This window comes from Falco punctatus (assembly GCF_963210335.1).
Source record: "Falco punctatus genome assembly, chromosome: 11".
In the NCBI taxonomy this organism is placed as follows: Eukaryota; Metazoa; Chordata; class Aves; order Falconiformes; family Falconidae; genus Falco; species Falco punctatus.
The window spans coordinates 27224458-27252098 of record NC_137591.1 but is presented as its reverse complement, the minus strand read 5'-3'; the positions used below and the strand labels follow the sequence as shown (position 1 = coordinate 27252098).

The 27641-nt window shown below is 51.6% G+C and overlaps 1 protein-coding gene across 1 annotated transcript; it reads left to right on the top strand.

The window, feature by feature from the left end:
* Positions 1–545: 545 nt before the first annotated feature.
* LOC308071780 (flavin-containing monooxygenase 3-like) lies at positions 546–27641 on the top strand. Its single transcript, XM_080407712.1, has 4 exons — positions 546–22295; positions 25590–25807; positions 26085–26310; positions 27149–27641. Exons 1-4 carry the CDS (start codon positions 22251–22253, stop codon positions 27434–27436), a joined length of 777 nt encoding a protein of 258 aa, XP_080263838.1. The 5' UTR covers positions 546–22250; the 3' UTR covers positions 27437–27641.

The following is a 27641-nucleotide window of genomic DNA, read 5'->3' as shown; positions in this document are numbered from 1 at the left end:
TGGGTTTGGGGCTTAGCACCACTTCTGGGCTTCACTTCTTGACCCTTGCAGCTTCCTGACCAGTTCTTTTTCTGTCTAATGCACCTTTCTAATGCTAGCTTTTTATCTATTCTAGCCAAGTGTGGCTCAAGTAGGTTATTCTGTGTGTCTCTGCCTGTTCAGTACATGTGATGAAATCATGTGAAGTGGCAAAATTCAGCAGAATAAAGGGAGTGGGGAAACCCCAGTTCCTCTTGTGGACCTGGAGCACCTGCATTTCCTAGCAGCAGGTGGTTTACACGTGGTGTGCACCCAAGGCTGTTCAGAAGTTAGGTCTTACCAAAAAAAAATAAAAATCTTTGGGAAGGCAGGCAGGTGAGTGATCACTTTTGAAGGGCAGGAGAGAACCATATGCTGTGCCCAAACCTTCTTCTATCCTCCTTGTGTCTGCTGTGGGGCAAGAGGGCATCTGTGGGGCTGCTGGGATCAGAGTGCCAAGTGGGGGAACCCTGGCAAGGTTGTCACATCATCCAAGAACTAGGTATTGATTTTGAAATGAAATTGTCCCCTCTCAGGATGGAGCTAGGAGATGGCTGGACCTGGCCCTGTGCTCCCCTCCAGCCTCCCAGCCCATGTGCTGGGGTCCTGAGGGCGATGCTGGGATGGACCCCCAAGGTCTCCAGTTCTGACAATGAAGTCAAAATGACTTTGGTGGGGCAGGGGGATCGACATCTCTGTGTCATGATAGGGAGAGGTGTGGTGGGAGTTAACAGCAGGCTGAAGGATGCCAAACAGCAACCAGCATCTTACAGTGTGTCTTTTTTTTTTTTTTTTTTTTTTTTCTTAAATAACTTTAAGATTAGAGTTACTCTTTCCAGCGTCTTGGCCAAATTCAGCTCTCTGTCTAGCTGGAGTCCCTCGGCAGCCTCGGACAGATGCTGTTTTCCTTTGCTTCCTGCCTCTGCCTGTCCGAGCGATGCCAGATGTTGTCTCACAGCTGCTGGTTTCCAGCCCAGAGGTGGTTTCCGTGCAGGGCCGGGTGGAGCCCTTCTTGCGAATGGGAGGTGCTAAAATTAGCCACGCTATAAACGCATCCTGAAACACCGCAAAGCACCCCGTTTTCAGTGGCTGGGCTGCCCCCGGGCTTGGCAGTGAGACCAGTCCCACTTGCCCAAAAAGCTGATGCGTGCAAAGGAGATGAGCGCTCCTCCATGGCCAACGCCAATGAGCAGAGGAGGTGGTGAGCTTTCCTCCAGGTGAGTGTGGGATGTGTGGGTTTCCCACTGCTCCTTCCTCCCATCCCCCCCACGGGGCTGCTATGGTGGCTGCTCCAGCAAAGACTGTCCCCGGGCAGGAAAGGTCACGCCATGCTTCTGAGGTGGGTTCTGGTAACGCTGCTGAGCTGATGTGGTGGCTTTCCCTCCAGCAGATGTGCAGATTTGGGACTGGCCTGGTACCATGCATGGACTAGGGTCAAACTAGAAGCAAAGGCAGGGTTAATGCAGCTCCAGAGCGTGCTTCATCCCCTGCTACAAGGGGTATGAAGACAGTGAAGGGTGTCCTCCTCCACAGGAAAGCAAACCCAGGTGAGCGCAGTCCTGCCTGGGGAGCGTTGCTTGGTGCAGACTAGAAAGGTCCATATTCAACCTTGGGGATGAACCAGGTCCCTCCCATGGTGGGAGGAGGCGAGTCCCACAGCAGGTGCTTTGCCCGTGGGACTGCGCCCCACAAAACTGTCTGGCTGTTGCAGCGGTGCAGATGGAAACGTTTCCTGGAGGAGCCATGCTGGGGAGTCTTCAACGGGCGCATGGGTCAATGTGGCTGAGCTGAGGCTGGTCTTCAGCAGAGCTGGGAACTGAGCTTCTTCCAAGCCAAACCCATCGTTTCTTCCCCTGCCTCAGCAACAAGATGTGAGTCTTGTAGATACAGGACCCTTGGGGAACAGGGATATCCTGGAGGAGAGCTGATGGAGAACGGGGAGATAGCTGAGTTCTCCACTCTTCTGGCTCGGGAGAGCTGGATGGAACAAGGAGCCAGGGAGCTCTGCCACATGCCCTCTCTTGCTGTTGCAGCCCATCAAAGAAGCAGCCTCTTGTGGGATGGTTCAGCCCATCCTCAAAGGGGTGGGACGGCAGCGCTTCCCGGGGCTGGCAGAGGGACAAAGACCTTCTGGACCATGTCAGGCCCTTATCTGGGAGGCGAGTGCAGCTCTCCAGGATGGCAGAAGATTTATCGCCGTGGCCGAAGGCTGTATCTAAAGCTGGTTGAAAAATGGAGTTTCTTTTCCTGTGGCAGCTTCCAAGACTTCACATATTTGACTTCATCCCAAATCAGGCAGAGGAGTGGAAATCTCTAAAAATACTGCAAGGAAAATGCAAATATGTGCAGGCATGGCAGGATCGCTGACACGATAGATTTTCCAGCCTTACTGAAGTGGAACATGTTGAGCCTTTGGAAAACAAACTCCAAGAAAACTGTTGCATTTCTGCAATGCGTGTCTTTGTGGCCCAAGTGAAATGTCCGAGCAGGACACTTAACATCCTGAGCTTGGCAGGACATAGGCTGTTTTCTCTGGCATCTCTGCCACGGGCTAGTTCTAGGTGTCTCCTCTGACTGCAGTGAGCCCTGCCATCAGCCCACATGCCTGGGTCTTGCCCATCATCTCTACAATAATTGTGTGCACAGACAACACTATGTTGCAGGTTCAGAGGACAACCTGGGGGCCTGCTCCTCCCCTGTCAGCCACCAGCTTTTTTAAGGCCACGAGGACCCCACGGTGCCATCTAGGTTGAGACACAGGGTGGGAAGAGCAGAAACCTGGGCAAACGGGCTGCCCAAGGTCACGGGGACCAGGGCCAGGAGTTACAGCGATACACTTCTTGGTTATTTTTTGCAGTGCGTGATTCTTGATTATTTTTTTTTCCCTTTGCAAGCTGTTTGTCAAGGAGGGGTTTCAATGATGGAATACAAATGTCCAAGAAGGTTTTCAGAGGGAAACAGCAGGATTCCCTCCAATATAATGACTTACCTGTCACATGAGACCAGAGATGAAAGTCCTAGAGGTGTTGAGCACATGCAGCAGTAACATCCCTTACACTGTAGGGCAACTTCTCCCTCCTCCACCAACATCTCCAGGGGGCAGCTGCAGCCACCCTTGCTGTCCTAAGGAGAGCTTGCTGGACAAACATGGCAGCTCTGAATAATAATAATGATGATTATGATGACGATAATAATAATATGTCTTTAATTTCCCTTCCCTCTTTTTGGTGATGAATGGCTCCCATTGTGGCGTGTGGAGGAGAAGCAGCTGTTGACGGGGGGGCAGGGTGGCTTTGCCGGGGTTTATTGTTTTAATCGTGGCCTGAGTGAAAGTGACAGCCTGAAGATGAAAGATCTGTTGAAAGGAAATCATAACTCTGGGTGACTCCACTTAGCTCCATGACTATTAAGAACGTATTTTTGTTGGACATGGAAGAACATGATTTCAACTGACTAGGCGCTTAAACGCCGCTTCTGTCTGTGTTAATGCTGTTGGGTTTGTAATGTCTCTGGTGCCCAGGCTGGGAGCTCTTAGACCTACCTGGAGCCTCACAGCAGGGCCTCTCCAGCCTCGGCAGGTCTGGCTTTTTTGGTGGATCTGTGCTGTGCTAAGGAATGGAAGCCATGATGCTAAATGGGGCTTCATAATCCCAAAGGAGGCAAGGTGGGAAAGATGGTGGGCATGGGGTCTGGTCCTTGCTCAGGGAAGGACCATCCCAGTGCAGCCGGAAGGATGCCAATACAGTGGGGAATGCTTTGGGTGATACCTGGGCAACTTGCACCCACATGGTGACTGTCCTCGCCAGTCACCTCTTGCTTTGCCCAGGCTCTCATGTCCCTCCCTGGATGTCTGCAGTGCTTGGAGCAACCAGACCCTGCTCTTGCCCTGCTGCTGGCCCAGAGCCAGCCCCAAAATGCACATTTTGGGGCTGGGTGTCAGGGCACAGGGTACTGTGTCATGTCCTGATAGTGATAGTCTTGGTGTTGGGTGCTGTAAAGCTGTAGATGGATGGACAGCAAGGAAACTGGCCTACAATAAGCATGGTCATCCAACCGCCCAGCCACCAGACTGGGACTTCTGCACGCCCTCTCTCCATGGCACAGACGGAGTTAAACAATGCATATTGCTGCAACATGTTTAAACTGACGCATCTTTCCTCCAAGCACCATAAATATGGGGGAGAACAGTTAAAAATAGCATCTTCCATGTTCCTGAAAAAATGTTCTCATGTGCTTTGCTGGCTGCAGCCACTGTTATGAAACAAAATATTTCCCATCAACAGTCATTAGCCTTCGAGTCCGGGCTACGATGCTGTTTATTACAATAAGAGCCGTTACTGAGAACAGAACAGGATTAGAACAGAAAAGTCAGCAAAGTTACTATTTTCCTAATTAAAAACCCCCACATTGTAGATCACTAATGGTGCCAGGAGGTTCGCTTCTCCTGCTGAATGGGAGCCCTGGTAGAGCATCCATGCTGTGGTCAATCCTCAGCCCCCAGTGTCCCAGCACAGGGGACTGGGGTAGCACAGGGAGGGTATAAGTGTGACTGTGCCCCCTCAGCCATGCGTGCGTACCCCCGGCACGCCACCTGAGGAAGCTGTGCATGCAAAGGTGGGTCCAACTCGGCTCCTTTGAGGAGATGGCACTGCTGCATGTGTGTAACCTCAAACTCATTTTGCATGCGTTGGCATTATTGAAACCAACAGGGGGAAGCACGTGCTGGACAGTAATGGGAAGGTTGTCTGTGCCCAAAAATATGTGTTTGGAGAATGTGTGTTGCACGTGCTGCACGCATGCAATTAGTATTTGCTTGCACTGTGTTAGTGCACACGCAGCGTTACGGTTGTAGGTGTGAGAATCGGGATAACGATGGTGAGATTTGATGTGGTTGGTTTGATTTGCATGTCTTCTTTCCTGCAGGTTCCCACCCTGCCTGCAGGAGCTCTGGTGGGACCTGGACAAAGGACACCAGCCAGTGTGGGCATCCCTCAGCAGTGCATTTACAGCACAGCACAGGCACGTGCCTCCTGTTGCTGTGTGGGGGATGATTTCCACGTGAACCTGCAATGGAGTTATGATGCTGCCTCCAACTCAGACCCCCCAGCACTGATAATACGCCTGTGGTTGCCCTCTGAGGGTCCCAGCTCTGCTGTCCCAGCTGGCCACCCACCCTACCTGCTTTTTTAATCATCAAACATTAACAGATAGCACAGCTCTGCTGGGGCAGCAAAGGGAAGAAGGGAAAGGAAGGAGAAAGGGATGGAGAAGGAGGTAGGTCCTGCGGACAGATGGGGTGAGTGTGAGCAGAGCCTGGAGTAAGGGTCAGCTGTGTATTGAGGCTGGGACCATGCAAGGGCTGGGGGACTCCATTGGAGAGAGCCAGGAGGAGCCCTGCTGTCCCTGCACCCGGCTGGTGCACTGGGGTCTTTTGTCCCACATGTTCATTTTTTGAAAGGGAGGGAGGGTGAGTTCATATTTGCGTGGCTGACAAGTTGTTTTCTCTCCTTGTTTTTTGTTCACCTTTCCTAGTTTAAAAAAAAAAAAAAAGAGGGAGAAAAAAAATACTTGGAGGGAATTGTTTAGAATAGAAAAAAAAATGGTTTTCCTGGCCAAAAAATACACTCAACAACCAAATCCAAAAATCTTTCAAGAGAAGACTGAAAATGTGAAAGCCCCTGCAAAACTCATATGTACTCAAACGTCACTATTTCAATGAATTATAACATTCATGGTTTATTTGACACCGGGTGACTCTGCCTATGCTTGTTTTTCCTGGGATATCTTCAAGGTACGGGTCATTACAAAAACAAAGCTTGAAGATGCTGGTGGGCTGGCCAGGATGGCAGCGTGGTGATCTGTGTCTCCATATGAATGAGTAACGGGGAAATGTACGCTCAGTGATTAATGGCAATTCCCATGTTAATGATGAGCTGGAGGGAGCGGGCTTTCAAAGCGTGGCGTGCTGGCTTGCTAACCCGGGGAGTGACGGCTCCTTCTGATGCCAGAGCCTGCTCACAGCAGTTGAGCAAGGACTGGCCAGCAAGGAAGGAGATTTTAAACATTTTTATACCCTCCCACTTTTTTTTGTTGGTTCCTAGGTGGTGCAAGTTGCTCCACTCCATCTCTCAGCATCTCGGGATTGGATGTATCCATCCTGAGGTTGTATGGATGTATCCAGCCATACAACAGGTTTCTTTCATCCCAGCTGAGCTCTGGCAGCTCAGTGGAGGATCTAGTTGAAGGATACCTGGGTATCTGGACAGTTCTGCAATAAGTAAACGCTACCCTCAAGCCAAAGGGCTGCTGAGCGGAGCAGCCAAAGCATTTCCTCATCTCCTCTTGATGAAGCTGAACAAGCCATGATGCTGCTTTGTTAACAAGAAAGTCAGTGCAGTTGTTTGCAGATGTAAAGACAGAATTTGTCCTAATAACTGCTAGGAGTGAAACAACACCTAAAGCTAGTTTAATTCTCATCAAACCTGACCCGTTTTATTTTGTCACCACGAGAACTGGAAAGCAAAGGTGATGCAGCTCCCAGCGTTGTGGTCCTTCAGCTCAACAGCTCCAACACTCTGCTCTGGAGCCTTGTTTCTCACTCCAGCACCTGCTTCTTGCAAAACTAATCACTTCATTAGTTATTCTAATCGTGTGAATCTTGCTGATGATGTATATCTAGGCCAAGACCCAGGAGGGAATAATTTCAACCTAAAGAAATTTGTCTTGGGAAGTGCATTGGCTGTGTGACTCAAGGAAAAGTGATGCTCCAGAGCTTATGTCCTGGGGTGCGACTGAGCCTCTCGCAGGTCTATTGCACAACGCACTTTAAGAAGTCTACGTGGGTTTTCCAGCTCTCCTAAACAAAGGAAAAAAAATTTTTTTTTCCTCTCCCTTATATTTTCAAGGATTTCTTTCACTTGATTTCTGGCAGGGAAATAGTAAAGATATCGGTCAGACCTCTTGCAGTCAAAAATCAGTAAGTAGGGTATCCCAGCAGAGAGAAAGATCTCATGAACTTGCTGGAGATGAGGATTTGTTTCCTAGCCAGTGTCCCCTGGGAAAGCCCAGTCACAGAGGATCTGTCATAGCTGGACTGCTCTGCAAAGCCACCTGCAGCGCTGGATTTATGACTGTTTGTAACACAGCTTGTCCTAACTCATACGGCTTGCGCTTAAAGGGCAGTGTTGTGTAATGTTTGGTTTGGAGTGTGACTGGGAGACACCATCCTTCTCCACTGCTTGGAAGTGGGTGTCCTGTAGCTCCACTGCTGCCTCCTGGGCTTCATCCCTGCTTCGGGCATCCTGCTCCTGCCTCCAGGCTCTCCAGGGTTGCGACTCTGTGAGGGACACCAGCATGGTCACAACTGACACCTTCCCAGAGAACGCACGAGCTAGTCATGGGGATGGCCTCTCTCCTGGGAGCTGGGGTGCAGTGGGTTCCCCACTGCCCTTCCTTGCCCGTCACAAAGCTGGAAGAAAGGAAGCACGTTACAAAACGCTTTCCATCACCAGGCAGCTCCCTTGGTCCTTTTGTTTAGTTTTATTAATGAAAAACATCGGCGGGGCAATACGTCAGCAGGCTACAAGGCCCCAAGACACGGTCTCTCCAAGGAATCGCCCTCAAGCAGTAAGACACAGTGCTCTCAAGGCGTCTCAGACAGCACCTCCTGTAACCCTACCTCTGATGGGCCCTATAAATCCCTCTCTGATTGCTGATGGGACATAAATCTACCCGGAACGGCAATGCTTACCAAACATTATTGCATTATTGAGACATAAATCCCGCATCAGCTTAGCAAAATATCTGTGGCTATCAAGTTAAACAAGTCAAGACAGCTACTTAACGATTCCCAAACATTAGCTTATTAAAATGCATGCAAAGAGCATATGAGGAGCAGCATAGGGGAGATGTTTTCTAAGCAGCCGTTTATCACATTTGTACAACAAGTCATAAACAGGTCTATGGCTTTTGGCTGTGCCTTTGAATTCCGGGAGTGGAGATGGAGATATGGCCAGGAAGAGCAGCTACAGGAAAGGTCTGCTCAGATGCAGAGTGAGGACTTGGGGCATCAGCCTAATTGCTGCAGAAAGGAACATTTTTCTGCTGCAGCCAGATGGTGCTATGGCATTTGCAGCTTCCACTCCTCAGGAAAGAGAGGAGGGCTTCCCAGGAGGGGAGTAGAGATACATACATCGGGGGCAGGGAGCTCTCAAAACCCAGTGAGGTACCAAATGAAATACCATGTACTGTTATGGTGAAGTAACAATTAATGGAACTTTTTGATAGCTTGGGTAGGAAAAAAGCCTCTCTATGCCATATTTTAGCATCCCAAGCTGCAAACAGATCCCTGTCTCAAGCTGGAGCACAGGCTGTAATAGCAGTGTCCAGGTTGGAAGTTGGGAATCTGCCCATGGAGCCACAGCGGGCAGCTCCTCTATTTGGGAGGATTTACAGCATCTCGTTCCCGTTACCCTCTCCAGCTGCTCCAGCAAGGATGCCCTTCTTCCTCATCCTGGGAGGCTCCCTCACTTCTCACACTTTTCTTTTTCTTGCAGTGGACAATATTTTTTCCCCCGAAGCACAGGTGAGACCATTATTCTGCATCAGCCTTTTGACCCGCCATCACCCGTGATGGTGTCCCGGCGGCCGGTGGTGCCTGGCAGGGCTGCAGCGGAGGTTCCCGGGAGGCAATCCTTCTGCAGGCACTGAAAACTGAGCTGGGACTGTGGAGCCTTTTTGTGCAACTGGCCGGAGAGATTTCCCTGCAGGAAAATGAATCAAACCCGTCGCCAACTGGGACAACCCAATTACGTTGTGTTTGCTTGAGGTCAGGGGCTGGGGAGGGGAAGATTTAAAACTCCTTCTCTCCAGGACGTGAAGCCCCGTGATTTGGCCACTCCAGCGACTGTTATGGTCCGTGACAGTGTGAAATGTCAGCACGGTTGCTCTGCGAGGCCCATTTGAACTGGTGACGTGGGAGCATCGCCTGGGCGGGCGCCTGAGTCAGCACCCAGCGCTGGGACCATGCCCAGCATTTATGTAAACTCTGAACTGCATACAGCCACCGAGCTGAGCTATAAATCTCCCAAGAAGTAGCTCTTGCAAGGATGCTGATATTTCCAGGGTAGGCTGGAGCTGGAAGTAGAGGGAGAATAAACTCATCTGCTGATTGGCGCTGCTTAGACCTGGATGGAGTGGCCTCCTGGAGGGTGCGCGAGGGGATGATGTCTTTGGAGAGTCTCCAGGGCTGGATCCAGGACTGGTCCAAACACCAGCTCAGGATGCCTCGGGGTAGAAAGCAGCATCCTATTAGGAGTCAGCCTATCCCATCCCCAAAAGGCCATGATTTCAAAGTAAGGATTCACACATGCAAGTCATCAGAATCAATAAATACTTCTCTTTCATCTCCAGCGATACTGCACTTCTCTCAAAAAACATTTGCAACATTATTGGAAGAGCTCAGGAGGTCAACCCATCAGTTAATCCACTCAGTAGCATGTCCAAAATATGTGGGACCAAGTAATCAAAACATTTTGTGAGTTCTGTTGGTGCGTGCAGCCACTCTAAATGCTTGAAGTGAAAAAGGACATTTTTCCATGGAAAAAAATAAACACAAGGACTGCTGATCACCTCTTTTGTTCCCTTATGATCACTTTTTTTGTTCATTTGTCTCACATCCTCCTTTAAAGGCTCTTTAAAAATTTTAATGTAAAAGCAAAACATCTTGCAAGTGCCCCAGGAGCTTTAGGAGACTGTTTTCAAAAGGGAGTTTCTCTTGGGAGACAAAGTCGCTTTGCGACAATGTGCTCAAAAATCAATTGCTTGTGAAAGTGGAAGTTTGGCATCTGCAAAAGGCTGTCAAACAGCAGTCAGAAAACCAGCCCACAATCCCAAAAATATGTGTTAAAAGAAGATTCACGTCATCCTTCCACTTGCTTAGATCAGACCTACAGTCCCAGTCTGCTGGGTTGGGCCATGTCATTAATGCCCAACGTGTTTGCACCCTACAGGCAAGCAACTCTCCTGCTTTGTCTAGTTAAAATGACCCAACAGTGCTGCCAGCTGGGTGGTCCATGCCCAAAATCTAAGCATCACACGCAGGTATGAGGTGCTCCATGGTGCTGGCAGGAGAGGGAGGCACCACTGTCCCCGCCAGGCAGGTGTGAGCACTTGAGTCCAGACCTGTAAACCTGAGTGGAGGAAAAACCCAGCCTAAGGGATGTCATCAAAATTAACAAACCAAGCGGTTCCTCTTCCAAAAATCTCTGCTGGCTCCCTCCCATCCAGCTGGGCTTTACCCTGTGGGCTTGACCCCTTTCCTCAGGGCTGGAGCTCAAGTGACCTACGTCTAATTTCTCACTGCCTTCTGGTGAGTGTTTTCATAACACTTTTATCCTTCCCAGCTTTGGGGACCTGCCAGAGCTCGGCCAGAGCTGAAATCCTTCTGCTCTTTGACATCTAATTTTGTTCTCCACGGGATGTTTCCTGGAGGGCTCAAAGGAGTCTTGAGAGAGGCCACCCAGCCCCGCAGCGGGAGGGATCGGTGCTGGTGGGGATCATGGTGATACTTTGTGCTCTTCTAAATGGTTGGCAGGCACCAGGACTGACTCAGCCCATGCCAGGGATAGCACAGAGCCCATCCATCAGTGGTGATGCAGAGGGGCCACAGGAGCTGTGCTGCAAGAGGGGATGAAGGTGGCAGGGGTGAGGGAGGACAATCTGTCTCCTATGCAGTTGTGTCCTCCCCTCCTCTTCCAGTGGGTGACCCCCTGGGATTTGGTGAGGATCATGGGCCAGTGCCTGTGCACACACCTGGGGTGCACAAGGCTGGTCCTGCTGCCCCGGCTCTGCCTCGCCCCAGGAGGGATGGCAAAAGACTGGACAGGAGCCGTGGGAATGGCTGGAGATGCATGGGAGAACTGGGAGGAGAAAAAACAACAGCTCTTGGGAGAGGAGGTGGGGAATGGGTTGAGGATGGAGCTGGGGACAGGGATGGAGCTGGGAAAACTGGGACAGGGATGAGGCCATGCCCCTGCACACCTGGGAGGGGGCAGCAGAAGCTGGAAGCCACAAAGCCACCATCTGAAGCTTGTTGCTGTACTGGAAACCAGCAGCCAGGAGGGACCAGTGGTGTGGGGTGGCACCCAGCAGCTCAGGGGCTACAGGGGGAAGGTGTGGCAGGGAGGACGCTGGCTGCCATCCTGCTGTGTGCCCTACTCTGGGCATGGGCACGGAGCTGATCTGGAATCGCTGGAAATGACATCAGGGGTTCCGTGAGAGGGTACTGGATTACCTACAGGAGAATTGATTGTGCTAATGATGAAATCCACTTGGATTTGCAGGGACTGGAATGCTGCACGTGGAAAGAAGGCATTTCTTCAGCCTTCTGCCTGTGCTGCTCTTTGCTTGAACTATTCATTTTCTTTCCCCATCTTTGCAGACATGCTCTCTGGCTTCTGGGTGATGTTATTTTTGCAGGTCTTCATATCTATGCTTTCACTCTAAGCTCTCAGCAGAAGGTGCATCTCCTGGTGTCTGCTTCCCCATGCTGCTGGCTTCCTCCTAGGTGCTTTTAGCCCAACAGCCACCCAAGACCTGCCAACAGCATGAAATCCCCATGGGTCTAGGCTTATTTGACCCGGCCTGGTTTGGTGTGCTATTTTCTGTCTCCTACCAATTCTCGTGGTGTGCTTGGAGGCTTTGTGGCTGAGATGGAGCCCCCTGAGCCTCTTGTGCTTCCAGAAACCTGCAACTCTGGAGATACAAAGGAGTCTGGGTTCCTCTTTGGGTTGGTTAGCTCCATCGGCATGGCAAGGAGCTCACCCCTTACAGCCTTTTCGTTGCCCATCAGTCACTTTGTGTGACGGCGAAGCTGTCATGTGTGCTCTGGACCCAGCGGCTGTGTATTTGGAAATGCCTCTGGACTGTGCACATGGAGAGGAGCCGCCTTTTGGTGCCTCTGCTTGTTAGACATCTCTGCAGCCTGTTGACGCTCTTCTCACATACAAGAGTCTGAGCTGGTGCCAACAGCCCTGCACTCTGACATGGAAGTGGCCAAACTCCATTTTTTGTGTCCTTGACTCTCTTTGATCTGTTGCCTTGCTGCCCCAAGCTTACTCACCCCAACCCATGCTGTTCCCCGAGGTGGACCCCTCTTTCTCAGCAGCCATGAGAAATATTCTTCTTGCGGTGTTTCCGAAAGGAAAAATATGTCCTTGGTTGCTGTAAATAGCACAGAGAAATGATTTCTCATGATCCTGCTAGGACAAGTGTTGCTGTTGCTTGAGCCTCATAAGCTCCCTGGGCAAATGCCAGTGGAGAACCCTTCTCACCGCCCTGTGGCCAGGCCCTTCCCATGCTGTTGACTTCACACGGGCCTTTAGGGGCCCCTGGGGAGCCAGGAGCCCAACAGTCCCAGGTGCTGTGAGAAACCGCCCTTTCCTCTGGGAAGTCGAGCCCTGCAGAGGGAGGGTGAACGTGCCTGCTTTGCACATGCCAAATGGAGCTTGGAGACCCTCGCTGAACTTGAGTTACCTGACTTAGGTGTCAAACCTGCAGGTGTGAGCCTGGGATCCTTTCGTATGGGTTGTGAGAGATCCTCCTCTTCTGGTTGTCTGTCCTGTGATAGGTATCTCAGAAGGTGTTCCACAGACGCCGGCGCTGAGATGGCTGTGACTGGATGAGGTGGTCCCCATCCTACCCGGGAACGTGACACTGCTTGCAGTGGGACTGCTGCTCCCTCTGCCCCGTGTGACCACAGCTGTCATACACCCTGGGCATATGTCCTTGGCCACATGTTAGGAAAGGTGGGGAGAGAAGGTGCAGCAAGCCGCTCTTGCCCTTTCAGGCTCTGTTTCTAGTCTTGTGCAGAAGCTCTACACCTGCAGCCCAGAGAAGGGCTCACGGATGCTGCTCCACACCTGTGATTAACTCCACTTTTGCTCCCCTTCTGAAGGTACAGCCTGAGCCAGGAGAGGCAGAGGCACAGGGAGGCTGGAGGCAGCATTTTTTTGCTATTGCACTGACTATGGCAAAACAGCATCTTCCAGGCCACCTGTGTGGCCACTGGCAGAACGGACCAGCGCACATTCGCACCCGTGGGCGCGTGCTGAGCAGAGATACAGCAGCAAATCACAAGGGTCAGGGGTACAGCTGGCCTGGCCAAGGCAAGCACATGGACCAACGGGGCCATCACTCCCTCCGCAGGAAGACGTTCCCATCCAAAGGAAGACATTCCCATCCAAAAACAGTGGCAATGTGTCCCCAGAGCACCCCAAGTGCAGCCTGGTAACCAAGTGTGAGGCTGCCCTGCGCATCACTTCCAGGCTGGCACAGAGAGAAAAGCGCCCCGGGAGAAAGGAGGGTATTTCCATCTGGAACCAGGGCCGTACACAGGCAGCTCTGCTCCCAGCTCCCATGCCGCTGTGAATCACCCTCTTCCCAGCCTGTGGGGAAAGTGCCACCAGAGGCAGACCTGGCATATGGAAATTTCAGCCCTTAAGTCAAATATTATTTCAAAGCTAATGACAAACAAAATCTATTTTTGCAGTGGTCTTGTTTAAAGTATTTCTCCTTAATCCTCTTGAAATAGCAGTAATTGAAAACGGCTCTTTGCGATGCCAGTGCATACTTCTTTAATTATATCCTGCGCTGCCTGTTTCCAATGAAAGGGCCCTATCTGTTTGCAGTTACCGGCCTTATGAAAACCAGGCTTGGACCCAACTCGACGGGAACCCGAAATAAGAAACATTTCCTTTCAGAGGCATCATTTGAGCTAATTAACTTTAATCAGTCCAGAAACATCTCTTTGAGATTTCTTTCCCCGCCTTGGAGCTGGGGCGCATCCAAGCCGCCCCGAGGGTGAGGGCTGGCAGGGCAGTGCCATCCCTTTGTCCCTTCATCCCCAGGTGGCAGGCACTTGCTGATGCACCCAAGTGTCCTCTGATAGAGGCTGAGGGGTTGACCAGGGCTGCAAAATCATATAGCCTGATGCAAGAGGAAGAGAAACCCTCTTCTGGAGCGAAACCTCAGCTCCAGGAAAATCAGGAGTTTGAGCTGATGAGTTGTTTTATTCCTGGGGTGTGACGCAGCTACCGTACAAGGATCTGCAGTCGGACTGTTTTTACAAACCTGCATTGGTCTTATTACAAAGCAGGAGCAAGGAGCCACTGGCCAGAGTCACCATCACCTTTTGGAGATGAGGACCTGAGCTTTAGGAGAGGGAGTTTTCCGGCTGGGGTGCAGGTGATGTGCAGCAGAGCCGCTGCCCCCTGCGCCCCCGACGCACGAGCCAAAGCACTGTCAGCATGAGTGGGTTGGGTTTTGAAGGCCCATGAAGCGAGAGGGGAGCAGGTAAGAGCAAGTGGCTGATGGGGCGTCTTCCCAGCCCTGGGGGTGGTACACAAGCTGGAGGGCTCAAGGTTTTGCTTGTAACAGCAGAGATGAAGCAGAGCCCTGTCGCTGCGGCACCAGTGGTTAATTATAAAGAGCATTGCTGTGCCTAAATAGGGGCTTAAATCTTGGCGCTTTCCCTCCTCTGTTTCTGTGAAGGTGATGGGATGGGTGTGATGCTGTCACCCAGGGGGACATGGGGTTGTCCCTCACCCTCAGCTTATGGGGTGATGGGTTCAGGCATGCAGCCTGTATGGGAGTGGGGTGGTGGCTCATCCCCATCCTCCTGCCCAGGGACAGCAGCTCCATGCTGGACCACAGGCAGCTTCATTTAGAACCCCAGTGCGGCAGTGCCAGAGCAGCCCCCCATGGCCCACAGAAGGAGCTGGGTGCCTATCACTGCTGCCACAATGCTGATCCCCTCCGTGGGGCTCAGCCCCAGGGCAAGGGGCAGGCTGAGGAGCAAACCAGGCAGGGTTAGATACCATCAGACCTCCCTGCGCAGGTTGCTGATGACAAGCATGGGTCTGGTTGCGGGTGCTGCTGGAGGAGCTGGTACCCAGATCATGGCACTAACAGGGAGCGGGGTGCTTGGTGCCTGTGGGTGAAGGAAGGCGGGTGTATGCTCCATGCACTTTCTACCCACCCGTGTTTGGTGTCCGGGCTGTGTGTGGGGTGGGATTTGGGGCAGAGCTGCCAGGTTTCCCCAGACGATGGGGGCTCTGGGCTATGCGCTCTGGGCTCACTCAGCATCATAGAACCATTTAGGTTGGAAAAGACCTTTAAGGCCATCAAGTCAAACCCATTAATCCAGGACTGCCAAGTCCTTCACTAAACCACATCCCCCTAAGCAGCACATCTAAATGGCCGTGGGCACCTGGGAGCCCAGAGGTACTCTGCAAGCCTGGAGCTGAGGCAAAGAGGTGGCCACATCCAGTTTGGGGCTGTTAACCCTGCCATGTAGGCACTTCTTGCTGCATCTGGGCTGTTTTGGACAGGAGCTGGGTTACTTTCACCAAAATGCTTCTCACCTGCTGCTTAACCTGCAGCATGATTAAGGCTAAGGGAGGAATTGATCTCATCATCCTGAATGTCAAGGCCCTGAGGGCACTAATGAGCTTTAATTACCCCAAACAGCCTTACTTGGGACCACCCCACATATATCCACTGAGAGGGGCCCCGGTGCCCTATTTAAGCTCAGACTCGGACACTTACCCTCTTGCTGAGCACTTTCCCAAGCCTTTGTCTATATTGAATTTTGAGTAGGGAAGGTCTAGTTTTGGCACATTTCTTTCTGAGTTTGGGTTTTTTCTCCTCAGGGGATAGGATGCCTCCCCATGCCAGGGAAGTGAGCCAAGATTTTGGCTAAATTCAGGCTGGCTGGCATCTGGAAGGCTCCTGCTAGGGTGGGCTGTGTGCTCCAGCGCTGTCCTGGCTGAGTTGGAATGCTTGTAGACCCAGCAAAGAGCTGCACAGATGTGGCAAACAACCAGCAGACCCTGCTGTCCCATCACATGTCCCTGGACTGACCCGGGCAGAGGCAGATTGAGAAGAGCCACCCATGAAAGGCACCTTCTGCGCTGCTTGTGGAGGCCTCCAGGCTCCTTCAGCTTCCAGAGGCAGACTTAAAAATTCACCAGGTAAGTTAACTGATATCTTAATGCAAATGAGCTCAACCCTAGAGGCAACAACCTCCACCAGCTCCTTAAAACCCCTGCAGAGGGTAGGTCCTTCACCTTGCTGTCACATGGCCAACCTGCTCGGTGCTGCCTGCAGGGCTGGGAGCAGCAGGCTCTGTAGGAAAGACGAGCTCTCAGGGCAATCACAGCAATGTCTTCTAATGTCATGAGAAGCTTTAGAAGGGGATTTTTAAATTTTATTTTTGCTGGCTGCTGAGGAGCCAGAGATTTTAAAGGGTCTGCAGCATTATAAAGGATCTGCTGGGCAGGGAGCAGCCTTAGGAACAGGAGATGCTGCAGCAACCCAGTGAGTCCCAGCTTGCTATGAGAACTGGAGGTTTTTCTGCCCCGGATACCCAAATATCTTAGGGCTGCATCTGTCAGGGCTTCCTAAGTGTCTGGCTATTGGTCTCCCAGGCTGGTGAACCAGGGAAGTCGAAGGGCAGGAGGCATTATCTGTGAACAGAAACTGGTGGTACAGAAAAACAGGGAAAATATTCTTTGCAAGCTTGTTTGCTGGGACATTTAAAAGTAGTTACAGGAGCAGAAATGAGTGATTGCTCACTTTGCTGTCTGCTCCCTGTGTACTTGGAGAGATTTATAGACTGGTAGCAGAAGATCAGATCCCCCCTGTTCCAGATTGTCTGTGCAACTGAGCACTAATTATGGTTGATGGTTGTACAGAAGTGGATAATTCTTTTTCTAGCATGACAGCAAGAATAATATGATTTAGCAATGTCCCTACAGCAAAAAGGCCAGAAACTGTTCTGAGGTTATTTATGCAAGCTTTGCACAACAGGCATAGGAATGGCAAGAAGACAATGGGAAAGGGCATTGGCATGGAAGGAAATCAGTCACACTGATCCAGGGCTTGGTATGGGCTTAGCCAGCAGAATTGCTCATCCATCTGGGTACAGGGGAGCTCTTTGGACCATAAGCCACAGGGGAACAGCTCCAGCGATGGTTTGCCGTACAGAGATGTTTTTCTCCAGCTTCCTGGGCTGCAAGGGGCTTATGAGTGCATGGAGCAGAGGTCTGCTTGCAGGGGGGCACGTTTGGAGAGGTGACAGCCACGAGTCCTCTCTGTGCTAAAGCTGCCTGCTCCTACTCAGCAGATGGGCAGTGGAGAAAGAGGGCAGAAATAAGTAGCTGTGTTGAAGTGCAGGTCCCAAAGAACGAGAACATGTTGCATACATGCTGGTCAAAGCATTTCGCTTTGTACTGTGGTGAATCTGGTGCTTTCACTTCCAAACCAGCCTGATCACTCGGGCTGTCTGGGAACGGGACATGGGAAGCACAGACAGGTTAAGGTTGCAAAGGTGATAAGAATAAATAATATGAGCATAAAGACAGTAGTAGGGATATTGCTTTTGCGTATATGATATGAGGAAGTTATAAAAAACATAAATACATAAAACAGCTCACAGAGTCATGGGGTACGTGACCAAATACAACTTGGAGAAAGCAATCTACAGGGCAAATAAAATGTAGGCTAGCTGTTCAGGCTGGGGCAGCTCCCTTGGGCTGCCTTCCCTGGCAGTGATTGAGCATCCCAAAAGGGCAGAGCCAGCCGGAACGCGAGTGTGGATATGAAAACAGAGATGCAAAGTGGGCTTTTGTGCTATAGATCCAGACTTTGAATGGGAAAGGCAGCAGGATTTCACCTGTAGATTCAGTTTCTCCCAGGTTGCCTGACACAGAAACTGGAAAAACTGGATCGTGTGTGTGATGCCAATGCCCCTTTAAGCATCTGGAGACATTTTGCTTTTCATGTGTGTTAAGAAATTCCAGGATGTGACTGGGAGCTATAAATACTCCGTGGTGACAGTAGGGTACCGCTTGGCAAGGCTTTACCCGAGGCAGGGTTAAAGCAGGCTGCACACCGGAGTCACAAGGGGGAGCTAGGGATGAACGTTAGGCTTTGCGTAAAGGTGGGAAAGGGTCCTTTTTATTTTTATTTTTTTTTCCTTCTCCCTTCACAATAAGCATAAAGGCTAGAAATCTCCCTTGCAAAGAAAGCTGATATTCCTGTTTAACAGCTTCTCCCCGGCAGCTGGGGCTTGAGCAGCCTGGCTTGAGGCAGTAGGACCATCTCTCCCCAGAGCTGTTTTCCGCTATTTGAAGCTCTTTCCTCCCTTCTAGTCCAAAATCACCTGTACATGAAGCTCGAAGTACCTGCCTGGCCGAGGTTAGGACTTGTGGGCTGTTCTTTAAGGGAGCCTGCTTTCCCTGGCCCCTGCTCCAAGCAGCTCTGGAGGCTGCGAAGCCTTTTCGCCAGTTGGGTCAGGAGCTCTTGGGGTGGGGAGCATCCCTCTAGCCCACCCAATGGCAGGGTGGGACCTTGGCACTTGGTCTAGCCCCAGGCTGGGGAGAACTGGGACACAATCCCACCTGCAGCCTTCTGCTTTCCTTCCACCCCACAGGTGGGCTTGCTGCGAGCTGGGTGCTTCTCAGAGGGTTTGCGTGGCTTCTCCCTTGGCATCCCTCCCAAATGACCATGTCCGCAACCAATTTGTGCACGGTGAGGAGAAACCAGTAAAAATCCCTGGCCCGCAGCTGGGGAGGGTGCTGTGAAGCTGGGTTGCTGCACCCAGACACCATCCCCTGAGCAAGTCCTCAGGGCTGGAACAGTCTTTTGGAGAGGAGAATTGTTGTCTTCAGGTGGGCTTCTTGTAACAGGCAATTAGCAGCCCTAAAACCATAATGAGGTAACTTGACTCTGGCTGCTGGGGAGCAGCAGTGGCCTGCAAAGAGAAAAGGGAGCTTGTGCTATGCCCTGGGAGGGCCAGGCATGAGGACCTGGCTGAATGTTTTGCTCCTGCTCTGTCTTGGAGGAAGCAGCCAGGCTAGTGTTGAAGATACCCAGCTTGCAAGAACCCATCTCCTCTGGCTCCAAAGCACTGCCTCATCCCACCAGCCCTTGGCCAAAGTAGTATCATGGGGAGGGTTTGCAGAGTCTGAGTTTGCACCAGCCTGCACCCTGGGTCTTGTGATCCACACTGGAGGAGATGGGACAAGAGCTGCCCACATGGAAATGCAGCACTGGAGTTGCTGGGCTTGATTAGTGTTCCTTCTTTTGCAGCCTTCATCCCACTGAATGTCTTAAACCTCCACAAATTTCTCTACAGAAATGCAGAGGGGATCCTTGCCTTTCCATGAAGCACCTGAGCAAAAATGCAGCGGTTCAACCCAGGGATGGCAACTTGCAACTCAACTCATCCCATGCCACCAGGGCTGGAAGGCATGAGTAGAGGACAAGCATCGTGTTCAGCGTTCAGGTGCAGTCGCTGCTGGGGGTAGTCGCTGCATTCCTGCTCCTGAGTGGTTAAATCAGATGGCTTCTGCTGGGTGCCTCTCCCCTGAAGACAAAAGGGAAAGTGTGATTAAGGCAGCAGCAATGATGTGATCCTTAAGTCCACAAAACTTGTTCCAGGTAGGTGCATGGTCAAAAAGCATCCTGGAGCAGTTTTGTGCAAAGACTTGAGCTGCTGGTGTCCTATTTGCTGAACAAAGGTGGTGTTTGTTCCTTCTCTGGCAGGGGTATGTGGAAAAACAGCTCAAACCTTGCAGTCCCAGCCTGGGACCTCAGCAAGACTTGGGGCTCCAAGCAAGGCTCACCTGTTTGTGTTGGAGGACAGCCTTTTCCCTAGGGCATCGAAACATCGACAGGGCAGTGGTAGGAGAAGCAGCCAGGAGAAAGGGGTTTCTTGATGGAAGAGTAACCCTTGGGACAATTCCCACATTTGGGAGCAGATTGCGTGGGTTGTCCATGTCTGTAGTGCCTCTGGCCCCACGCAGGCTGCAGCAGTCACTGCAAGTGTGGCAGCAGCCCCGGCTGGAGCTGTGCCTCACCTGGGTTGCAGTGTCCTTGTGAGTTTCTGCTCCTCCCTGCTGGGCTGTGTAAGACTTGGAGCAGAGTAGAAGCCAGATAAATATTGAACCCCTTCATGCCAGGTGATTGCCCAAGGAAAGGATGATGCTACGTGATATCCAGAAAGCCAGGTACCTTCAAGCAGCTTATGCTGTGGTGGGGCAGCTCTGGCTTCCCATGAAGTCGTCACTATCAGGTGATGCTCTTGGCAGTTTCTGAGTGCTCTAAGGATCCTGCCTGCTTCCAGACAGCACCTCTAGAAAATAGCACGTGGGAAGAGGAGAAAAAATGGAGGATGGAGAGAGGCTCTGCATAAGGATGAGTCCCAGAAAGGGCATGGAGATGGAGTGGAGGTCTGCAGGACACCAAGCTTCAAGGCTGGGTGGTACTGTGGGGGGAAAGGGTGTAAAGGACAGATGTCCTTGAGGCAGATGCAGTGAGATGTTATCCTGTTGCAGCTGCTGTACGTAAAAAAGATCTCATGGGAGGCACAGTGAGTTTTCTGGTTGGTTTGTCCTTGTCTGGGAAGGCGAGTGGTGAGCTGGGAAGCGGAGGGTGGGCAATGCCCTCAGAACTCCCACCTCTACTGAAAGGCTGCGGATCAGAACAGCCCCCTAGGGAATGGCAAAACCAGTTTTCATGGCTGATGGAGGGGTTAAGGAGAGCAGAGATGCTGTTACATTTGCTCCCCCACAGAAAGGCTTTAGCCTCCCCTGGGGCCTTCCATCCATCAGCCTCAAACCTAAGGGGAATGCTCCTGCAGCCCTGTCCTGGAGGGTTTTGCTCCCAAACTAAAATGGGGAAGAAGAGTGTGGAAAAGCAAATGAAAAATATTTTTAGTTGCATTCAAGAAAAACAAGAGCCAGCTGGGGAAGACCTCAGACGCAATTAGCATAGAGCAAATGTGAGGTGAACATTCTTGTTTACTGTCTCACTTTGTGTAGCTCCAGCTGGGGATTTATTGTCCCCTGACCGGCCGAGGCTGCTGCAGCACTGCTGGCTGCTCCGGAGGGCTCTGCACAGCCTCCCCAGACACAGCGGGTGTTTCTCATTTCACACTTCAGAGATGGTTGAACAATGTAGCTGCACATCAAAGGGCTGAGGGGAGCTCCAGGGATGCAGGAGGAGAGGACTACCGCTGGCCCCACAGGAGCCATGGGCACCTGTGGAATGTGGGGCCCCATCACTCCCCAGCTGGGCCAGCAGCACCCATGGCAAGTTTGGTTCATCCCTAGCTGCCAAAAAAGTTGGGAGCCCAGGGTTCTCTGGCGAGATCAGAGGAGTCCCCAGGATGCAGCCTCAGCCAGGCTGAAGGCTGCTCCTGCCCCGTGGGTCAAGGTGCTGTGCCGGGGTTTATTCTCCTTCGGTACAGTGGGAGCTCTTGCTGTTCCCAGCTGTCCCCACAAAAAGGCTCCCTGGGGAAGCAGCTGGCTCTTGCTGTGGGTGTTGTGGCACAACCAGCGCCATGGAGCCCGGTGCAGCACACGGGCTCATGCTGCCCAGCCTTGCAGCCAGGCTGTGTGCTGGGCATCCCTCCGGCTGCTGCCTTGGGGAGCCTTTGCAGCAGCAAAGGGATCAAAACTGGAGGATTTTTCACTCTTTGCTGCTGCAGCCAGCAGGAGGGTTGAGGCTGCATGGGGACCAGCTGTGGTGGCCAGTGACTGCTTCCCACCATCTGCCACTGGCCCCCAGTTAATGAATAGACATGTCCCTTGGGACAGCAGCCAGGACAAGCGGAGCTGCAATCACACAAGCTGTGCATGGGGCTGGGGTCACCAAGGTGAACTGTGCCATCAGCTTCTCATGGCTCCTGTCGTGGCAGGTTGCCTGCAGTAGGGTTCCGGTTGCCATGTGGCGCCCCTCCAAGCGTGGCAAGAAGCCTGGGCCAGCATAAGCCGTGCTGCTGGTGCCAGGCAGCTCTGGGCTGGAAGGAGGCAGGGTTCCGTAGGTCAGGCTGCTTGTCCCCAACTATTCTTGTTCTTTTGGAGGTCAGGAGCCTTCTGATGCTCTTGCTTTCCCATGGCATACTATGAAAAGCCAAACAAGAGTTTGCAGATGTTGGGCAGAACTACCTCTAGTGCCATTAGAAACGCTGAAACTCCTGGTTTCTTTTTTGTGCCCAGGAATTTTTGAACACCTCAGCTTTTCTCCTTTGCTCTGCCTTCCCAAGGCTGTAGTTCTCCTTCCCTTTTTTTCCCTTTTTAGAGAAGGGGGGAAAATTGTCGAAATTATTTATTTTTTTTTCTCTTTTGAGGAAGAAGGCAGCTGACAAATGATGAGTCAAGAGGTTCATGGCCTTTTCCTCTTTCAGATGCTTGACAGCTGTGTCACTCCAGGTAAATGATTGACTCTTCCTGCACCTTTGTTCCCCTTCTTCTGCCCTGGGTTGATCTTTTCTATCCCCATGCCAGGGTGTGCTCTCCTGCTGTGCATTGCTCCTGGATGCCGTTTCCTGGCAAATGTTTTAATTCATAGAAGTTCTCCTCCAGGCTGTGTCCTGCAGGAGACGATCCACACCACCTCTAGGTTGGGAATCCGTAAAGCCACCTTGCCAGTTTATTTGTATTAAGTCAACTTAACCATGGCTCCAAAGCCTATCCCTTGCAAAGCCCAACCAATTTGGCAGATAGTGGAAAAATCAGCGATTTCATTCTTTTCCAGTTTGGTCATTCAATCATTTTTCTGGCATTCTCTGCTCTATTTTATTTCAAGTCAATTTAGCATGAATTAACAGCCCAGCTTAGAAAGCTTTAGCGGCTCCAGCAACTGTGTGCTGTAGGCTTTCGAACAGGCGCACTCCCAGCTGAATGGCTCTCCACCGGGACCCCTCTGGAGGCAGGGATTTGATGGATGAACTCATACAATGAGACTTAGATGAAGAGTGCAGAGATGGATTGGGTTTTGCAAATAGACTCTTCAGCACTTGCCTGTGCTTTGCCCTTCGCTGCAGTTGTCCTCTGAAACACACTCATCCCAGTTATCAGAAGGTGGGAAAGTGATCGGATGCTTGGAATGGGAATTGGGACAGTAGCTTGTCCCTGGGGTAGCACTGCTAGCTGCCCTCTGTGCCGGGGGATAACTGCAGTGCTGGGGTGGAAGGATGGGGTGAGGTTGGGCAGCCTGTTACTACCTGCCATTCCGGATAACATGGACATGGCCGTGCTGTTTTGGAGAGGGGTGTGGGGGGGTGTATGAGTGATGCTGCTCATCCCACAGGCCAGAGGTGGCTGCTGCTGCACAGTGACCCGGGGCTCTTATCTTGCAATAAGTTATCCCAACATTTTATTTCCTAATTTAGGAGGTCTCTGCCCACAGCTCCTTCTCACGTTACAGCTCTGGGGTTGCTAAAGTCCAAACGGCACAAGCCACGCGTTGAAACAACCCCTTGGCGCTGGCCTTGCCTCCCGTGCAATGATGCATGGAAGAGCTTTGCTCATTTGGGGAGTTCCTCCCAAGTGCTGCTCCTCTCCACCAGAGAGCCCCTGGGTACCAGGGGAAGCCTCAGCTCTTCCCTCCTCCCCAAAACTCCTACACACCTACCTGGGGGCTGTGTGGGAAGCAGGAGAGAGAGGATCAGCAAGAAACCTTCTGGGCTATTTAAGGTGCTGGGGGAGTTGTGCTGGGGAGGAGGTGGACAGCCCCACTCCTCTGGGGCACTGCTGGGGGCTGCAAACCCACCTGGGCAAGCATGCCTGGCCAGTCTCTGCTCTGCCCCAGCTGCCTTCCCGGGCAGGCAGGATGGCACGGTGTAGTGTATGGTGGTGGCCACCAAGTGCTGCCTGGAAGAGAGGCTGGAACCCATCGGCTTTGAGCAGAGCAAGGACGTTGCAGGGCCCTGGCACTACACGGCGAGTGGCTTTGGCTGCCTGATTTCAGAGCTGGCTGGGGAAACCTGGGGGCTGGGAGGCTGCGCCCGGCTGCTCCTGGTGTGCCTGCACCTGCTTGGCTCTGCTCCCATGGCTGCGCGTGGGAAGGCTTGGCTGGCTCAATACAGGTCCCTTCCCTGAGCTTTGGGGACAGTCTGGCTGTCCTGTGGCTTGCTGAGCCAAGTCTCCTCTGAATGCCAACCCCCAGCTAACCCCTTGGGGCTGCACTGAGGACATGCCCCTGCTCCCCTCAAAACCCAGCGGGACAGGGATGGCTCTGAAATGCAGGTCTTCAGGTCATGCAAGAGTCACCCTGCGGAGTCACCAGCAATCACTCCACCTTGGGGAGCACTCCCTGCTGCTCAGGATAGCTCTCAGCATGCTTTTACATAGTGGCCAAGCACTACAGAGCCAAAAAGGAGCCCAAATGAATAATTAAGAATGTTGGACCCAGAGTCATCTCGTATTATGTGCTTGCTGGCAGGCTGGGACCAAAAGGATGATTTGGGGTGCAACTGCAGTTGCAGGAGCGGCTCAGGGTGCTATTAGGGGTGGGAGTTGAGCTCAAATGAGTTAAACCCTGGGGCACAGAGGAAGGGCAGAAAGCCTGTTCTGGGTGACCTGAAATGTTTGATTCATCTTAAAACATGGGCCATGTGTTTTCTGTCTCTTCTGGGGAGGGCTCCAGGGAATGCCAGACTTTCTGGAGGAGTATTTTTTGATATTTATGATGGAGAATTTCAGAGCAGAATATCACCGTCAAAGGGGAAAGTAAAAAAAAAAAAAAAAAAAAAAAAAAAACCACCAAAAACAACACTTAGGTGTTTATGGTTTTATTTTGGGGGTTTTGTGTTTTTGTTTGGTTTTTTTTCATTGCAAGCTGGTAATCATTTGGCCACCCCAAATATGAATTCTACAGTGCTGAAACCTCACTGCAATTTTCCTAGCTCTGTCCTGGCATCAAAGCCATCAGGAAAGGGAAATGCACTACTTGTGTTTTGTGCTGTTAAGTGCCAGGTGTCAAGGCAGACATAGCAGGTGCTCCCTTGATGGGGACAGGGCAGTGCATGGGGCTGGCCATTTTGGGCAGGAGTAACCTAGGCACCTTGGAGGTTTTGGCATATCTCCTGTGTCTTGTCCTTCTAAATGTCAGCAGGACGATGGCTGGCTGGCTGGCATGGGCATTGCTAATGGTGGACACAAGCCTCTGGCTGTGTCCCCAGCCACACTTGCCCCGTGGTTGCATAAAGCACAGGCAGCTGAGCCCCCGTGCCAAAGGAAATGTGCCTGGCTGGGCTTCTGCCTTTGCCTGTGCTGTTGCCAAGACCATGAGCACAACAGAGCAACGTCCAGCAGCACCCGTGGGATTGTGGAAGCTTTACGGGCAGACCAGGAGGAAGCACTGGAAGGTCCCGCAGTACTTGTCTCCTGTAATGTTTTGTGTGTTGCTGTGTCACACCTGACCTTCTGATGCTTTCTGTACCTGCAGTGGGGAGGCTCTGGCATGGTGCGTCACAGCACTTCCTTGTCCTGAGGTTTCCACTTTCCCTGGCAGATGTGCATGTCACTGGCTCCTAAATGCTTTGGGCAATGCAAATTCTCCTCCCAGCCTTTTAGGACACTTCTGTGCTCGTGGGGGGTTTACTTGGGTATTGTACTTGATGGTTTTGACAGGGTGTGATGGTATCTGGAGGAGATGGGCTTCAGGACAGGTGAGGGTCATGTCCTCTCTAAAGGGACACATTTCCACTTCTCTCCCTCCAGGACCAGGCAGAGGAAGGCAGAGCCAGCATCTACTGCATGGTCTTCACCAGCTCCTGCAAAGCGACAATGCGTTACTCTGATTTCCCCATCCCCAATGATCACCCCTGGTACATGCGCTACACCAGAGTAGCAGCGCATCTGCAACGACACGGAGCACTTCGACCTCCTCCAGCAAGTACAGTTCAAGGTAAAAAGCCTGGAGTGGAGAGGGGCAGAGAGTAGCCAGGGGACCTGGGCAGGAGGGACATCGCCTTGGTGTCAGGGTCTCCCTGCCACAGGGAAAATCCTGGGAGAAAATATTGTGGGAAGGAAAAAAAATAGTTTCCTGGTTCTGTTAAAGCAGGCCACATCAGCTCCTCTCTCTGTCACTCCCCAGCACAAAATCACAGGGGCAAACATCCCCAGCTCCCAGCACCTCTGAATCCCACTGACTCACTACACCTCTTGATCTGCTCTGCAGCCACCCAGTCATCTCTTTCTGTTTCCTTGAAACCTTCTGGCCACCAAGGTTAAGAAACACCCTGACTTTTCTGTGACGGAGTGGTGGGAGCTGGTGACCCAGGGAGGTGGGAAGGAAGAGCTGGCAGGTTCTGATGCTGTTATGGTTTGCTCTGGGCATCATGTCTACCCAAACCTCCCCCTCACCACCTTCCCAGGTAAGCTGTATGTGTGTAATTCATCTGCTGGGATACAGCCAAGCAAATACCTTCCATCACAGTTTGTCCCCACAAAGAAAAAAATAAAATAAAAAGAGCACCTTTTCAGCATTAAAAAAGAGTGTTTTCCTTGAAAGCAATATTTTGGGGGATAGAATCCATCCAAGAAACCGAAACCTGTTTCTTGGAAAAAAAAAAAAAAAAAAGACTCTGTATCCAAACTGTATCAAAGCAGGGGAGTTTTTACTAGAGGTAATGCTAATCTTTCCTGGGGGAAAAAATAATTCATGGCATTTTCTTTAACAGAAGATTTTTCATAAATGGATTTTGTAAAACACTTTTTTGGCATTTTCCCATGATTTCTGATACAAGTGTCACGTGTGTTACCTGATAGCCTTTGCCTCCTTATGTACAGGCACGTTATTGGGAAAAACTTTCCCTCTGGCAAGAGATATTTGGTGCTGGGGGTTTGTTGGGAGGACACAAGCCTGAGGCACTGGATGGTCAGGAATGCTCCCCTTAGGTCCTTTGCCATCTTCTCTTTTTAAAAATGAAAGCTGCTTCCCTGATGTTTGCAAGGTTGTAAAGCCATACCGATGGATGGAGTGTGGTTGTCCAGGTGCCTCGGGGTGATGTTGGGGTTGCAGTAGTACCCTTTTGGGGTACAGAAATACCGTGCAAAGGTATCCTGTGCTTGCACACTCTTTCTGCTTAAATACTGAATGAAGATAGAGACAGATCTCATCCAACAATGGGTTTGCAGCATCCCAGGAGACACCTGCTACTGTGAGAAATGCCCAGACAGATGCTCCATCAGCATCTGTGGGAAGGAGAGATCTCAAGGCCAGCACAGCCTCTCCTTTTCATTCCTGGGGTGAATTATGACCTTTTCTGTTCTCCTTGGGAATACAAAATTTTAAAGACTGCTGTTTCCATAGCTGGGAGTTCAAGAGGCTGGAGAAGTACAGAGGGAAGAAGGTGCTGGTGATAGGCTTGGGCAACTCTGGCTGTGACATTGCCATGGAGCTCAGCACCCAGCACCGTTGTGTCACAGGTATAGAGCCACTGGGTAAAGGGGGTTCCCCCATCTGCTCGAGTACATGCCACCGCCTCCATACAACAGCCCTGGGGGCTCACAGCCATTGCAGGAGCAGTGCACCCCTACCTGGCTGTCCCCTCAGGTCTACCTGAGCTCCTCAAGTGGGTCCTAGGTGATGAGCCACCTCTGAGACAATGGCTACCCCTGAGACATGCTGGTCATCACTTGTTTCCAGACGTGGCTGGGGAACAAGCTCTCCAGGGTGCTCAGTGACTGGTTGCATGTGAGAGGCACTGAACAGGTATGCATGGGTCATCCATCCCCAAACCCCCAGGGGTGCTGGTTCTGGACAGGACT

Coding starts and splice junctions, on each gene's coding strand:
- LOC308071780 (XM_080407712.1), top strand. CDS start 22,251: ATGGCCTTTTCCTCTTTCAGATGCTTGACAGCTGTGTCACTCCAG. Junction 25,808..26,084: donor GGAGTGGAGAGGGGCAGAGA/GTAGCCAGGGGA, acceptor TCCTTGAAACCT/TCTGGCCACCAAGGTTAAGA. Junction 26,311..27,148: donor AATACCTTCCATCACAGTTT/GTCCCCACAAAG, acceptor CTGTTCTCCTTG/GGAATACAAAATTTTAAAGA.